Source organism: Cygnus olor, chromosome 6, assembly GCF_009769625.2.
Source record: "Cygnus olor isolate bCygOlo1 chromosome 6, bCygOlo1.pri.v2, whole genome shotgun sequence".
Taxonomy (NCBI): domain Eukaryota; kingdom Metazoa; phylum Chordata; class Aves; order Anseriformes; family Anatidae; genus Cygnus; species Cygnus olor.
Window position 1 is genome coordinate 35,909,844 of NC_049174.1, and position 16,977 is coordinate 35,926,820.

Sequence of the window (16,977 nt, forward strand, 5' to 3'; positions counted from 1 at the left end):
ATATTATTTTCTGAATAATATTATTTTCTGTAATTTAACATCTAATTTAAATTGAAATAATCTCCTGCTTTTGTGTCTTCTTCATTATTTCATAGGCCATTCCACAAATCCTTTTTGTTTGTTTGTTTGTTTGTTTGTTTGTTTATTAGGAAAACTTATTTCCTGTACCTGTTCTGAATGTGCTTTTAGTTTTTCTACTATGCTATCCTGTAAACAGTGACCCTCAAATATACAGATTGTTAATGATACTGAAGTTACCACCCTGATACTAAATGTCCCAAAGAATTATGCTCGAGCGTGTGCAGGGAAGAGCACTGACACTGGTGAAAGGACTAGAAAACAAGACATACGAGGAGTGACTGAAGGAATCGGGATTGTTTAGTCTGGAGAAAAGATGGCTGAGGGGAGACCTCATTGCTCCCTACAACTACCTGAAAGGAGGTTACAGCAAGGAGGGGTGTAGGTCTCTTTTCTCAGGTGACAAGTGATAGGACACAAGGAAGTGGTCTCAGGTTGCAGCGGGGAGGTTTAGGTTGGACATTAGGAAGAATTTCTTCGTGGAGAGGGAGATCAAGCATTGGAACAGGCTGCCCAGGAAAGTGGTGGAGTCCCCATCCCTGGAAGGATTTAAGAGATGTGGGGATGTGGCACTGAGGGACGTGGTTTGGTGATGGGACTTGGTGATCTTTAAGGTCTTTTCCAAGCTAGATGATTCTGTCATTCTATGAAAGCTATACTTTTTTGCTACAAATGTGACATAGCAACATGCCATGATGTTAGAGATCATTTTATATACTTAATATTTCACTTGGCTTCCATGATAGACTTATCTTGTAATTATTTACTGCAACCAAGGGGAGAAGGAGCTGGACTAGAACTTGTCATGTTTCTCCTGATCCCAACCTATTTGTTGGTCCTTTCTTCTGTCTCTTTACCTGCAGAACAGGATTGAGGATGATGCTTATCTCCTTTGCACACTTTCCCAAGTCTCCCTCAGAGCTGGGTTGACTGTTATGTTTCAATCATGCTCATAACATAGATAATTTTGTTCTAATCATATTAACTCTATTAATTGAAATAGAACTATTCCACAATTATAGCTAGTGTAACTGAGAGGGGAACTTGGCCCCAGGCCCTGTACATTTTCCTTATCTATATTCTCTGTGCTTAACTATTTCACTATTTTTTTATTAAAAAAAAAAAAAAAAATAAGAAAAAAGAAGTCTTTTGGCTTCTTCATTAATCGGTTCTGTTCCCTTGATTCTATACCCATGTGCTTTTAGGCTGCATTGTTTCTCCCAGGCTTTTCATGTTTTATAATATATATTTCAAAACGTATAGTTAGAAGTATTGTTTAAAAGAGTCTCTTTGGCAATATGTGTCCGCAGACACTGACAAGGAACATAAGCTGTGGAATTATATTCCTCTTCCACTATTTTTATTAAGTACTGTATTACAGCTAAATTGTGGCATCTAACACATTTCCTTTCAAAATGCCATGAGATTTGAAATATGTAGGTACTGAAACTGAGCTGATATCAAACTTCCCATAGCTAGTCTTGGGCACCTGACCTGCACAGTTTCCCACAGGGTAAAAGTAAGCTCCATTTCTTTAAATTTCCAATGAGAAGGGACATGTGTCTCCTTGCATTGAGTTACATTATATCACACCATGTGAGGCAAAGTGACCCAATGCAACATGACAGGAGAGGTAAAGAACCAGTTTTTTTATCTTTTATTACTGTGCTGAAATAATTGCACTACAGATGCAATGAAATGGGGATCAAGTTATTTTGCGTGTGCCCTAAATACACGCGCTATTGCACAATATAGGGACATGCACACTAAATGTTGTTTAATACACTCAGAAGAGATTTTAAGACAGTGGAGTGTCCTTGTTAGGCAATGTGCCTATTCTTAGACAAACAGTTGACAGCAGCATTCTCCTGCCCTAAATCAGATCAAATCCCCTTTGAAGCCAGTGGCTCTTTTGCAGCAAAAAGAAGTGTAGGATCAGATCCAGTCATGTTAGCACAGCAGTATTTTATTTTCTGTTTGATTTCTTGTTTGGTGAGATTCATGTCCTTAATGGAAGCAGGTGCTGATCATCTGTGATTTTGTGTTTATGGATGTGTGTGCATACACACACAGCAATTTCACAGCCGTGGCAAAACTGAAATTCAAGCCTTGCCCTTCAGAGGGCCCAAGACCCTACACCTTGAGAGAAGGAAGGAACTTGGCTGCTCAGTGGACAGCCTGTGGAAAAAAAAATAAATAAATCTTTGTTTTTCAGTGATAAGTAATACATTACTGAAGATGGCTAAACTTTAGAAACAGTTATGCTCTTCTTTTCCTGTTTATTGTCTGTCTAAGCTGCCACATACTCTGAAAGTTACAGTAAAAATTTGCATTTAGGAGTACAGCTGAAACACAAACACAGCAAAAATGCGCTATCCTTTCTAATCTCTGAATCTTCCCCCAGTTTTGGAATCAAATTTGAAAGGTTGTGAAATACTCTATCCCATTTTCCCTCACTTTCCTCTCCCAGAGCTCTGCAAGAAAGATTGTTTTCCTGGATCTTCCATCCATGGCCAGCAATGGAAGCACTGCAGCTGTGATGAGCGAATCTGTCCTCGTGACATTTGTAGCCCCAAGGCAGGTAGAAAACCCAGAGAAGCATCCAAACTTTTGTGTATTTATTTGGACCAAACCTAGGTTTTCGACCAACTGAGCTTTACATCAGCAGTTTTGTTATCCTTAAGAGCTCATTCTTCTTGACTGTGAATCTGAAGTCAGACTCATACTTTATAATCTCATTACACAAAAAAAAACCAGTGTTTAAAAATTAAAGTGCCAGGTGCCAACTCTTTTCAGTAGTTGGCTACTTCAACTTTGAGCTTTCCATTTTTTATCAGCAAATGATAAACCGAAAATTCACTGCTCCCAGTTTAGATCTTTCTCAAAATTAAAGTGTAAATCTAAAGTGGCCACCTGTAAGCACTAAAACCTGAAGACATTTGGACACAAGTTAAACAAATTGTTTTTAAAAACTGCCAATTGGTTGCATCAGGTTTTAAGAATAACTTTGCAGGGAAGATCCAAAATATTTGTGTTTTAACCTTTTCAGTACTGATTTTTTAATATTTTTTTTTTTGGTTGGGGGGGGAGGCATCTCTATATTTTTATATATTTGTTTTTAGTCAAGAAATTGAAGGCCTGGGAAAAGAAATAACATGCCTGTAGACAAACTATTACAGGAGAATAAAAGTGACAGCACCATGAACATCTCAAAAACACGGAAAAGGTTGGGGCAGTGGGGTGTTGGTGGTGAAAAGTATGGAGCAGGCAGGGAGTTGAATTACCTGGAGGTGGATGGGTGGGCTGGGAGAAGCAGGATGGTGAAGCTGAATTTACTTCAGCTGTGTGGAGTTGTGGGCTTCAGATGGATGAAGGGTTGTCTTCCTGGTCTGCAGAGCTGGTGCTTTGCTGGCGTTCTGGGAGGGCACTGGTCCTTGTCTTAGAGGTGTGAGTTAGGAAGGAGCTCCTCATCTCTCCTGCAGCTCAGCTGAAAGCTATGCAATGGGTGTTCAGGTAGGTGTGGATTTCTATGTATGGCAGTTTGCAGAGTATCTTTAATTATACTGAATTATTTGGCCAAAACTCCTAATCCTTCAGTCTTGTGGGTCATATGAGCTTTATGATGATCTAAACAAGAGAGACTCCCCAATATACCCTGAGCATTTTACATGCCCGCACACCACCAATCCCTTAAAAACTGCCATTGTTTTCCAGGAATCTTGTTTGTTTGTTTGTTTGTTTGTTTTTTCCTTCATGTAATTTTTTTCAAGATTTTATTGCAGATGAGCCTGATTACATGAAAATTTACCTTTAAAGTACTTCCCACTTATCACACAGTTTCCTCACCTAGAAAATCCCAGTGCAGCCACTGCTAATGCTTGATAAGATTTGTACCTGGTAAATTCTAAATTACATTAATGCACAACGCCAGCGATGCCAGGCTCCCTATTGTTACAGTTATTAAAGCTGTAACTGAAATGATATCTCTCATATTGATCTTCAGTGAGCAGCTCTTATCCAGAAGCTTTGTTTCACATTAAAGACGCTAATGATTGTCTCCACAAAATGAGCAGCTTAATAGTTAGAAAAAGTTAAATGGAAAAAAGAAAAAAACTTTGATAGCCACCTTTGATAGCTCTTCATTCCAACATCTCTCATAGCCACAAAGTGCAAGCCAAGCATTAATAGACCTTTTAATAAAATGACTTAAAAGAAATCAATGGGATTCCTCACAAAGCCTAATTTCCAGCGAGATATATTATTTAAATGTTTGTATTCCTTTTGAACAGCTCATGTCTTCCCATAGCTGCCAGATTTCTTCCTGAAATTTCTCAGGTTATCTTCTTAGCGTGTTCATTTATTACTTTTCAATTTATTATAATTATTATTTATTACCTTACAGATAATTTTTTAAAAATGGTGAAAATATATGTCCTGTAGTCTTCCAAGGCTGAAAAAATTGGAGGGAGATCTGGAGAGAGAGAGAAGCCATTGCGAATATTTATTTGTGGGGAAGGGGACAGTCAAGTTAGATGTGTACTAACTAGGAGACATTTTAGGGCAGCCAAAGGTACTTTGGTTCCTTCATGGACTTTAAGAATCTTTTTCCATCCTTATCTTCAAGGGAAAATGCCAATGTCCTATCAGTAGAGCTCTTCAGCTGCCGTTGTCTATGGACGGTCTCTGGTAGTTAGATTCTTCTGTTCATACTTCCCAAAATGTCTTCATCACGTTTAAGTTGATTTCTGTTTGCTGGATGAAGAGAACAGAACGTTATTAACAAGAACATTGTGATAAAGACCTGTAAGACCTGAAAGACCTGAGGAGTTGACTAAGGTTGGAGTTCATAGGTGAAGAGAATATTATTGCCCTTGATTTTTTTTTAAAACCTTTTTTTTTTTTTTTTTTTTTTCCCCCTAGAACTTCTGGGTAGGTTTTCTGTTAGTTTTTACTTTGTTTATTTGTTTTGGCTTAGGGTGAAGAGCAGCTGTTGGATTTCTTTTTGGATTTAACTAGACTTTTCTGTTTTCCCTCATTTTTGGCAACAGCAGCCAGAATGCAAGATAGGTATTTCCATCAGTTCATGTAATAAAAACAGAGAAATACACGCACAATTTTTCTGTTCTCCTATTTCATTTATTATATTTGATATGTGATATGTATCTATTTAGAGATTGGTGTCAAAGCGAAAAGTTTTTGTTTTACTTTTTGTTTTTCTCTCTTATGACCAACCAACAGAAAACCACAAATTGTTCTATCCAACTTCTTTGGGAAAGCCAATTCATATTTACTATTTTACATAAACAGGGATATAGTATGCTGGTGAGGTAGAACCTGAGGTATTAAATCAATTTGCACTACTACAGGCAGTAGTTAAACAGAGGTGATACCCTTTGTGGGATGGCTTTCCCCTGCTAAGCTCCAGTCAATCTACAGTAACAATTAGGTCAAATCCTTCCTGCATTGCATGTTCATAAAATAAATCAGAAAAAAAAAAAAAAAAGAGAGAGTATTGTGTTGAAGAGAGGAAGGATAAAGAAAAAAGTATAGAATAGTGGGCTACGCAGAGTTCTGCAGCCAGAAAAGAGCATTTCCCTTGTCTCTCAGGATCACATGCACCCTGGGTGCTCAGCCCGTATTTCTGCTGTGTTTTTTCCAGGCTCCAGTGGAAAAGCCTGGATTAAGCTAATGCAGGGACATGTTTTGGCTGCTTATTATTTATTACAATTTTAGTTCCAGGTTTCAAAAACAATTAGGGAAACTGCTTAATAGGAAAATGACTCTAATTACTTGTTAATTGAGGTTATCTGCTTCATATTATTCAAAACATAAATTGTGTTGACACTTGTATCCAGATATGATTACTTAATAAACAGACTGAAGATACATCATGAATTCATGTGCCCCCCCCCCCAAAAAAAAAGGCATTTTATTTTATCAGCTATGATTTAATCATCCAAAAGTTGTAAAAAATAAAATAAATGTTTGTTTGCATTAAGCTCAGTTATACAATGTTAGTTCCAAAATGTAAGTTATACACTTCAAATAGTGAAAAGATGAAGTATTGACATTTTAAAAAGTTAAAAGGTTTATTAAGCTTATGTGAAATATGTTCAGGCAAGGGTATGCACACAAGATGAAACAGGGTCCTGTAAAACATGGTGTTATCTCCTAAATAAATAATTTAGATGATCAAGTAACTTATGAACAAAACATCTGGGTTCAAATAACCTACTAATGTTAACACTTGCTATATTAATGTTTACTTCTGTATGATTTGGGGGATCTACAAAAAGAGGAGTGCTATTTTTATAAAGAATAAATTTATTTTGGGGGAGAGAGGAATCTGAACAAAATTATATTTTCTAGAGCAAAATAATTCTGTAGTGTGAGAATAAAAGCAAAGTATCCACTTTTCCTCGCGCATTAGTGAGCTCTGGGATCTCTAATTTTATTTTTTTTTAAACACAAATATACAGTCCCTATTTTTGAAGAATTCTTATGCCATGAAGTAGATTTTGTAATAAATGAACAGCTAATGACACTGAAGATCATGATTCTACACCAAGAAAACCTGAGTATTTGCCAGCCATATCTCAGGGCAGTCAACCCTTTTCAAAGTGATTTTTTATTATTATTATTTTTAAGTTTTTTTTTTTTGGCAAATACTACAGGTTATGATCATCCTATGTTCCTTACGAAAACAAAAATATTTGTTACAGATAAAAATCAATATATAAAGCTTAAGATTTTTAAGCTAATGACATGACTGGATAACTTGTTGACAAAAGAGATTTTACGTGCTTTTCACTCTCGATTTTTTCCTGTTGGAAATGAAAGAAAGGCCTCTCTTCAGGCACAGCAGCCCTGATTTCAGGCCGGGACTCCATTTCTGTGTCTTTAGCTTGGGACTATCAATTGCCGAGGCATTTTTGGAGATGTGTGCCTCCACAAGACACAATGGTGAGGCATGATATTGCAGATAAAAGGGGGCTGTTTGCAAGCTTCTCAGTGTTATTTATTCCTTAATATGAAAAATAACTATATCAATATGTTTTTTTGGTCTTGTATTTTCCTTGGCTACGTACCTTTTTAAGGCTTTTTCTACACAAATAGTACTTTCTTCTACTTTGGGTTTTGCTAAGGAACAAGGGAGATCTGCAAAGCCCATGAAGATGGAAGTTTTAGAGCTGTGTTTGTGGCCATTAATTTTCTCTTCTATGAATTTTTTCCTATTTTCCCTCTGTTTGACATTGAGCCTAAGCTCTGTTCCTGACTCGTAGCCTATGGCAGTGGAACGGGGAGATGAGACATCACGGAGATGTGGAGCACACATAAAAAGGGAAGATGTGTAAAAACTGAAATGACATGGCAGCTGAAGCAGCTTGTTGCTCAGCTTGGTTGCATGTTTGAGTGGAGAAAGGGAGGTAAATTGTGATATGTAAGAGAATAACACTCGACAGGGTGTATGGTTGTAAGGTATATGGATGCTCAATCATGTGGTGAGGCAGAAGGCTAAAGGACAAGTGCCTTCAGTAGCCGCACAGTCTGTGGATATCCGTGTGACCTACAAAACAGAGGGCATTAGGCTCAGAAAAATATCACTTACAAAGCATATGCAAGCAGTTTTAAGAAAAGTCCATCTATACCATTTGATTACCTATTAATCTTTCAGTAATTATTATAGAAGAATTAAGTTCAGAGGAAAAAAAATCCTCAAAATCACACATTTATGTGTGCATCTGCACCATAAATAGATGAATTTGCACAGTAGTATGTACACAACCAACCACTTCCAACCCTAACTGGTTATACTTAAGCATCTATTAGAATTATATGTGCCCTTATGCTAATTTTTTTTTCTGAACATTTGCATCAACCTCGATATCTGTGTGTGAATGTGCTGGTGTAATAGAGCTGACAATCTTCAAATCCGGAGCAGGGTTTTTTTAGGTCAGTCTCCATTTATTGGATTTGGAATATCTGAGCGGTGAAGAAAATGGCCCTTTGTATGCCGATGTTAGAATATTTTAAGATGTTTATTCAGAGCATTGTTTAAATTTTGATACTTCTGGAGTCACATAGAAAATAGTTTGAAAATCAGTTTCTATGGCAATATGTAATAAATTATGAAGGAATTATAATTTAGGGAGATTTGTCTTCCATTGTGTTCCATTTTGGTGCACACATACTTAAAATTGCAAGAAGATATAAGCAGATATTTTAAAAATTGGCATGAGACAGAGTGCCAGCTTGCTTCTGCCTTTCTGAAAGTATGTGCACCTGTATATATGAGACTTAAATTATTTCATTTTTGATTTGGCAACTTTGCTTGCAGATAAAAAGACAATTACATAAAATGCAGAGCACTGCAAAATCAATTTCATTATTTCAGCATGTGGAAATTGTACATTCCAGGTAGTTCTGTTTGTTCTTTAAAACACTATGCTGTGTATTCACTGTTTCATAAATCTATAGTCACTGAGTCTAGGTAATAACACCCTGAGATATATTGATAAATTGAGCATTTTTTATACTGGCACCTGTTAGAGAAAGAGACAGGCTCTTTACACAGTGAAAAGCAGCCAAATGCTAAACAGAATAGAAAATCTTCACCCTCGATATTATATCACAGAAGGGAATCCCACAACTGCTGGACCAAACTGATGCCCTTCTTATGTCCTGGAGTTTTCCAAATACTTCTAGTTCTGACCTCTTAGGAGTGCAATAATTTCTAGAACTTTGTTTTCATGTCTAATTTTAAGTTCTTAATGACAGGACTGTTACAGGCATGCTATAATGGTGATGCAGCTATTAATAGTGATGCAGCAAAGACAGGAACAGTCAATACATATTTATTTGTTTTGAATAGCAATTCAGTTACAAGAAACAGATTATGAGCTTTCTGAGATACTAATGACTTAAAATATATTGGATGACATCAGGCAGTGATGTTAGTATTAGAAAAATTTAGCAGAATATAGCAAAACTTTAGGAAACTTAAATATCAGGCTAGAGCCTGAAAGAGTTTTCTGAGGTGATCTTTGCCTGTTGATTTCAATCTTAAATAAATATTGGATTGTCATGGATATTATGAGAGGTTCAAAAAGGGTTTGATTATCGTTCTAATACATTTAAAAAAAAAGAAAAAAGGTGTTATGACTTAGAAAATGTGGGGAGGTTAGACTTACGCAGTACTAGATTAACTAATGGGAAAGTTGTTTCAGGGCTTAAATAAAAAGAAATCAAGTTAAGAATATTCTTAATGTCAATCACCATATTTGAATAATAATAATAAATAAAAATTTTCAAACAAAAATAGGGGCATTATTTTTTGTTACTAGTCTCATTGAAAATGGCAACCATATTTATGAAGTATACTGAAAGTTTGTAAGTCATTTGACTTAATAGTACGTGACATTCTGATTAAATATTAGCTATGTGCTGTATCAGTGAAGTACACGTTAAATGGATTAAGAACTGATTAATTTACACGTTTCAGAAAGTAGTCCCTGGAGAATCATCATCAACTGGGTGGATTTTTAGAGTTGATCTCCAGGGACTGGTACTAAGCCTGACACTAATCACTCTTTTTATCTGTGGTATGGAAGTAAATAGAACAGTTCTAACAAAATTTTAAAATAAAGCAAAGACTCATGGACTGGCAAATAGGGCTGGGTAAAGGCACTCGTGGAGAGTGATCTGGATTGCTTAATGGCTGAAAGTGCATTTTAGTTTATCCAAATATAAGTATATATGGGAAACATAGGCCATGCTGTTTCCAGAATAAGGAACCATATTATGAGGTTTTACTGCAAAATGTAGCTTCTGTGGGTGTTTCAGTGTGAATGAGATTGACCTCTCCATGTGATAAAGATTGGTGACAGCAAATGTTCATTTCTGTTAACCATGCTGATGAAAAGGAATCTAGAATACTCATACTAGAATAATGGAGATTATGCAAGGAAGAGGCAAAAAAGGCGTATTGGAAGTTGGGGAAAAAAAAAAAAAAACATTACCAATGAAGAACCTACAGGCTGTTTAATGTACCTGAAAGAAATTAAAAAGCAAATTGATTTCCTTCTTACCTACATGCGGGGACAACGTTGGATACCAAAGAATTCTTTAATGTAGCAGAAAAAGGCAATAAAAATGTAATCTCTGGAAGTTGGAACCCCTCCCCAAAATAAAATGAGAGTTGCTGTATGTTTTTACATTTTGCAAAGACAAGTGGGAAGTTATCAAGAGAATTGGTAAATTCCTCAATTCGTTGAAATGTGTGTTAGTGACTTCACTGACAGTGTGGTTTATATGTATGTATATTTATGGACTGAAATATGCAGTCAACTTTCTGTTTCCATGCACCACCATGGTTTCTAATAACATTTGACTCATTTGTTTTGTTGAGGCACTTTTTCTTTGGCAATAAGTCTGGTGACTCTGAGCAGCCCTCCCAGAGTACACCTTTATACACTGCCTGCATTTTGGATGGCAGCAGACAATTCTTGTTTGGTTTTGTTGAGGTTTTTCTATTGTATGTAAGGTAGGTTACTTCTCTATCAGAACAGAATAAGGAAAATCAAATCAGGGGCAATTTCCAGTCTGTCTAGACGCTTCAGAAGTTTCAAACTGGATAATTCCATTTCTTCTTTTCTTTATCTTCTGTATTACTGTTATGTGATTTGCTGTCAGTGTAATGCCACAAGACTAAAACCAGGAGATTCAGTATGCTTAGATCAGAAATACGCACCTTTTTTCTCTTGCACATTACCTTTGCTACATGGACCAATTTATGGAATAAGCACGAGTGTGTAGTATCACTTGAAATGTTTCTTGGCCTATGAAGGGAAAATAATGAAATAATATTTAGGCAATGTGGACAATAGTGTTTTACAATTATAGTTCTTAGTTTGCTGAAACACAAGTGGATGACTTTATTACACAGGTTACCAAAAAACAACAACAACAAAAAAGAAAAACAGAAACAAATCAAGAGCCCTGCAGACAAATACAAATTTGAGGAGTTAATTTTGTAATTTTGGTGTGTGTGTGTGTATATATATAAATTAACTTTTGCATTATTTTATTTCTAGTCCAATAGCAATTCTTGGTAAGAGAGCTAGGATACTAATTTTGCGTGAGAGGAAGTTAAATTGCATGTAGAGAATCCCAGTGCTGAGTAACTGTTAGGAATCTGTTAACAATCATTGCTAATCACTGCTGTTCTACCTGGTTTGCTGCAAGGTTGTGATTAAGAGTAAAAGTGAGAAATCTCAAAGGAAAAAAGAAGAAAGACTTCATATATTTTCAGTCTTTTTCTAGCAAAATGTGATGATGTCACATAGAATAGGAAGGAGTCATCCCGCTAATTGACCTTTGCAAAATTGCCCATTTGCTTAAAAAGCTACTTGAAACGGATCAGTTATTATTTTGATTACTCTATTTCTTTCATGTTAGTGATTATAATGGCACCTGGTAAAATCCGCTTGAAAACTTTGCTTCATTCTTTCTTCTAGTGCAATGTACTTTGGTCTTCTGAACAACGCTGATAAGTAATACTGACTTTTTTTCAAGAGAGATTACAGTTTTTGACGATATGAGACAACAGAGGTGGAAATACATTCACAGGCTTAACTTAGGTTATTAGTGCAGAGGGAAGCAGGAGCAGGTGGCAAACTGGATGGCCATCTAGATGTTATCAAGCTGACAGGTATCCAAGTGATTGTGTGTTACAGCCTCTAATTTTGATCTCTGAACAGCTTTTAATAAGATTTAATTACGGGCTTTTCAGCTGTAAGCTGTGTTCGAAGATGTTCCTTCCAATCACATTAAAAATATACTTTGCAGAAATTCCTGTACTGACCAAAACAATGGATTTTTCCGTTGTAAAAGCCAGTGTTTTACTCCTGTACTGCCTGGAATTAGCAACCTAAAAGTTATACAAGAGGTAGTTTCACTGTTTCTTCCCCCCCATTCGGATGGATTAAAGAAGATGAAATAAGCTTGGAAGTGAGACCAAAAAAACTTTTTTTTTTTTTTTGTTCAGGTTCCTTGATTTTGTCACTGGACATTCATAGCGACTTCTTTGGCTTGTGTTCCATGTAAATCTAATTTCATTCGGGAGCCAGGACTTTTTCGGCACTGCTCCTGTGAAACTTGGACACAACGATTTGAAAATATGTCCAGACCAAAACAGATCAAGGCGTCACACATGACTGATTCAGCGGAGCATGCTCAAAGACAAGACGGATGTCTCCGTGTAGCAAACAATTCTCTAGGGTAGGGAAAGCGCTCTCAAATCCAGTCACCCCAGAATAAACACTAAGTTAGACACAGCCTAAATGTGCCTTCCAGCACAGGCTTCCACTGCTGACTAGATGAGAGCCCCAAGCCAGGCTGCAGATCCAGCCATGCCATTGCTTTTATATCTCTCTTCAGCCTGCTAGCAAGCATTTGAAATCATTAAAGCAGAGTTGGGGTGCACCCTGCAAGGGGGAGGAAGAACAAGAGGGAAAAAAACAAAACAAAACAAAAAAACACTTGTTAGAATAATTCTGTGAATATGTTTCATTGGTATTGCAACTCATTTTATTAATTTTTCATGAGTGTTTGTAAGTGTGATAGTTTGCTCGCCAGTGCTGGCAGAAACTGGGAGTCCTGGAAGGCTCCGTTGGAAATATTTGCTGCTTGGATCTCTTTGATTTTCTTCTTCTTCCTTTTGAAAGCTTCAGTTATCTAGTAAAAGACCAGAAACTATAGTATGCAACTTTTCTGATGACTCTCCTACAATGTATGAAGGGCAGCTAGAGGTATAAATAGTCTATAAAAACTACATGGGTTTTACAAGTACTTAAAGGTTATTCAAGTAAACTTCAAGTAGGACGTTAATAAAGCATATTCTTTTAGGACAATTAACAAAAATATTAATTTGTTAGGCAGCTTACTATTTAAAGTAATAAAATTAAGTGTTGATTTACCGTTAATCAAACTTAGGGAAGAGAAAGATATTCTAATTTTAATATTACTATTTTGTCCTAAAACATCTTCAAGAAGCTTTTGGACCTTCCCCCACCCCAAAAACAAAGACAAACTTTTCATTGCTACTAACTTTTATTAAAAAGAATGCCTTGATATCGAGTAGGGTTTGCTCAGTTATTTGTCAGGACAATGACACAAATTAAAATGGATCTTCATTAAGATGACTATTTTTTACTATGCACCTTAACTGGTGCCAATGTCTTCTGCAGAATGTTTTATATTGTAGAGTATATATGGAATGTGCATTGATGAACAATTTTAGACAGGCCTGATTTGGCTCTCACTGCTTTCATTATGACCCATATCAGATTTTTATGTACTGTAGCTACTGGGACATGTGGTGTCCAAGGTAGATTTAAGCTAAGTTAGTATTGGAAGCAGTGTAAACTGGGCTGTGCTATGGCTCCTGTGGTCATGGCTATGCTCCTCTGATGCTTGAACCACTTTGTTTCAAGTTAACTCTGGTATCCTTCCACTGCCATTTGCAATGTAGAACAATTCTTAGACAGGAATCCATGCAATTTCATCGTATCGTTCATTTTTTTTTCCTTCCTTTACACCCCCCGATCCCCCTCAGTACATTTCTCCCCCCACCCTAGCCTTCGTATTTCTGGCACATATACGTCCACAGGTGTTATTAAGTGTAGGGTAGCATGTGGTGTCCATGCTTCAGTGCTATTGCAGGGGAAGGACTTCCTACAGGAAAAAAATGATCACTTTCAGTATTTTGCAGGCTGCCCATCTAAGCCCATCATTGCCTGGCATCTACACACTAAGGGCAAGGATCCAGCGAACTTGTGAGTGGGCACCATGCCATGTGAACAGATGGGCATGGAAGTAGGCAGCCAGTAGACCATGTATGTGCATCAACTGTGGGTGTTGAGGGCAAGATTCCCAGTGGAGAATGTCCAAACAGCTGTCTGGCCTGAGCCAACATGCCTACGACCAAGCAAAAGTGCCATCCCTAAATCCTGCTGAGTTGGATTAACCTTCAAAAATAAAAATTGCTTCTGCAGTAGCATAAGGTGAGTTTTTGGCTTGTTTAAATCTGAGAGAAAGAATTAGGCAGGCAGGATAAAGACAAGCACTAAAGTAGAGCCTACTAGACAGGACTGTGCATTTGTCTAGGAATATTAACAGTATTTTATACAAAGGCATTCATATGGAATATAGTAACTGATGACTTACAGGAGTGTGACATCAATGTTAATTATGCTCTTTCTGTTGAGACGGTCCTTTCAGGAGAGACTGAGCTTTTGAGTGCATTTTGTTTGTAATGTATGTGCTGGATGTGATTTTGTAAAGGCAATTCTTCTGGTTGTTTTTGCACACTTACATTAGCGAGCTGTAATGATTTTTTGCTTGCACCTCTGCCCTGAGAATACTATTCTGGGGTGCAGTTTCAGGTCAGAGTTGTTGACACAGTTGCTGTCTTAGCCAAGTTCCCACATTTGCTGTCTTTATTTTTCTAAGATCTAAAGGGGATGTGAAAAGATAATCTATCATTTTTCTCTGCCTGTATTAACTTTGACTTTTACCTTTTATGGACATAACATCAAAGAACACATTTTTGCAGATGCAAATGTCAGAGGCAAAGAACACTGAAATACTGATGTCTACTGCATTTTTGCTCCTGCTGTTTTCACTCCTTATTTCCTCTATCATCTGTAATTTTAGCAAAGCACCTGCAGTAGTTAAGATTAATATATTCTAATAAAATGGAGGACCAAAAGTAACAACTACATTGTGTATAGAAGAATATGAAATATATTGATAAGTTTCCTATTCATAATATATATTTTTGTGTGTGGCTGGATGAATGCTGTCACAGTGTGCACGTTGCTGTATTTGTTACATATTATAGGCTGTAACAGAAAAGGCTAGTGCAAATGTATAAAAAGCTTTGCTTTAAATGCTCTTTTCTTGAATCAATGACTATTGTATTTAATACAATTAAGGCACATTGAAGCTTTGATACCAGGTTCCAGTCTGATTTCCAGTCGGAAAACCTTAGGATTAGATGCACTGCAGCTGTTGGTCCCTTTGTCAGGCTTTGACCCCCAGGTACACGAATCTGAGCAATCCACAGTCAAGTTTAGAGCAGCCTTAGGATTTCTTTTACTTATATGGGTGGTAAGAACCTTTTGTAGCTGTCTCCTCTTCCAGATATGATTTTGGCAGATATCCTACTCCTGAAAAGGCTGCAAATGAAGCCAACGACATCAGCTGGGACTCCCTCAAAGCAAGGATCAATTGGACAAATTTCAAAGTCCATTTGGGTAGCTAGAGAGGAACAAAAGGGCTCCTACTTTAGGGAAAATCTGCTCCTGGGAAACGGCAAGACATTAATGGAGAAAAATACCTAGTGCCTCTTGCAGGCTTGCCCTTGGAGTTAAAATATCAGCCCTAATTGGGTACCCCAAATTTGGAGTATTCCTCCAAAAATTTGGGGAAAGTAGGTGATATAGTTTCAAACAGACCATGCTTTGTAATCAAAATCACGATTTATCCTCTGATCACAAAGTTCATCCTGACACCAGCTGAAATTTAAACCAGAATCTGAATAATGATTTTTCTGTTATTTCATGAATGAAGCCTCTGAATAAATTGAGATGTTTCCACAAGAAAAAAAGCACTGTGGTGCTTGTCTACAGCGACTTCTGAAGTCAGAGAGCACTCCCACGTGATTAAATTGCCTTGATATAAAATACCTACCTTCACAGGCTGCAGTAGGAAGGAGGACCCTCTCACTGTGGGAAAGGTCTATAGGATTCTGATTTATAAGAGAGCAAGAGGTCAAGGGAAGCAAAACCATTATCATTATTTTCACAGACTCTGGAGATCTGAACTGAATATAGAGGGCAGTGTGCTCAAAGGGAGACATGCAGAGGGAATGCAACACAATCCTGCTTTTTCTTTTCCCCCTTTTTTTTTTTCTCCCCACTGACTTCAGTCTGCAGATTCTGCTGAGAGCATGTCATATGTAACAAACTCAAGCCTGTAAGGACTGTGAAGTGGTTTTCTTATTAAATGATGCATAGAGAGATTATCTGGTCTGTAGCCAGCGCACAAAGGCTCCATCCATGCAAGTTCCTATTTTTGAGGAAAGCATTCGGTCACCTGCGTAGTAATGAGATTTCGGGGACTTGGGGGTGGGGAGGGAGAAGAAGGAAGGCTGGCGGGGACAGGACTGAAACTGCACTTTATGCCTCTATCTCCCTGCAAGCCTCAGAAAAAAAAATCAGAGCATGCTAACATCGTGTTACACTGCCTTGTAGTCTCTATTACTTTTTCTTCCGAAGAAATCTCTTTGGACAAGCAAGGAGAAAAACTCCTACTGTGGCTCTAAAGTCAGCCTCTGGCGGACAGTGGTGGGAGGGCTCCGAAGCAAGCCAGGAGCACCGGTGGCCAGAGCTGTGGGCAAGGAGCTGCTGGGACACGGGGAGCTTGCCCTGGGGCTGAACGGGGTCTTCTGCTGAGCTATTGCATGGCTGCAAGGCACTGAGAGACGGGTGGGAAGGGGATTGCCCCTGCTGTTTCCTGACCGCCTCCTTTTCTTGAGGATGGGCCAAAAACTCTTGCCTTCCGAGATGACAAAGGAGCATCTCTGAATGGGAAGCCTCATGGGGTTTTCTCAATGCCTTTCAGAGCATAAGAGAAACTTTATCATATCAGAGTTGTTTCCAAATAATTTCTGTAGATAATGATGGACCTGCCATACTGCTTAAGACCGGCTCTTTAAAACAAATCACTTGGAGCACAGCAGTGAGTGAAATGTTACAAGATTTTCCTTTCTCTTGCCATAGTCAAGGTGTCTTTCAAGAGATGGGGCTATTAAGAAATGCTATAATAGATTTTTAA

At 37.6% G+C, this 16,977-nt stretch overlaps 1 protein-coding gene across 5 annotated transcripts in view; it reads left to right on the plus strand.

The window, feature by feature from the left end:
- The window catches only part of ARHGAP15 (Rho GTPase activating protein 15), a 332,536-nt gene that overhangs the window by 27,123 nt on the left and 288,436 nt on the right, over positions 1-16,977 (plus strand). Inside the window, exon 1 of one of the 5 annotated variants that reach the window (XM_040560626.1) lies at positions 3,391-3,591. The exons of the other annotated variants lie outside the window; for them this stretch is intronic. Coding sequence (XP_040416560.1) covers positions 3,580-3,591 — 12 coding nt within the window. The 5' untranslated portion in view covers positions 3,391-3,579. Of the gene's footprint in view, positions 1-3,390; positions 3,592-16,977 lie in introns of those variants that run through there. 5 annotated transcript variants of the gene reach the window in all.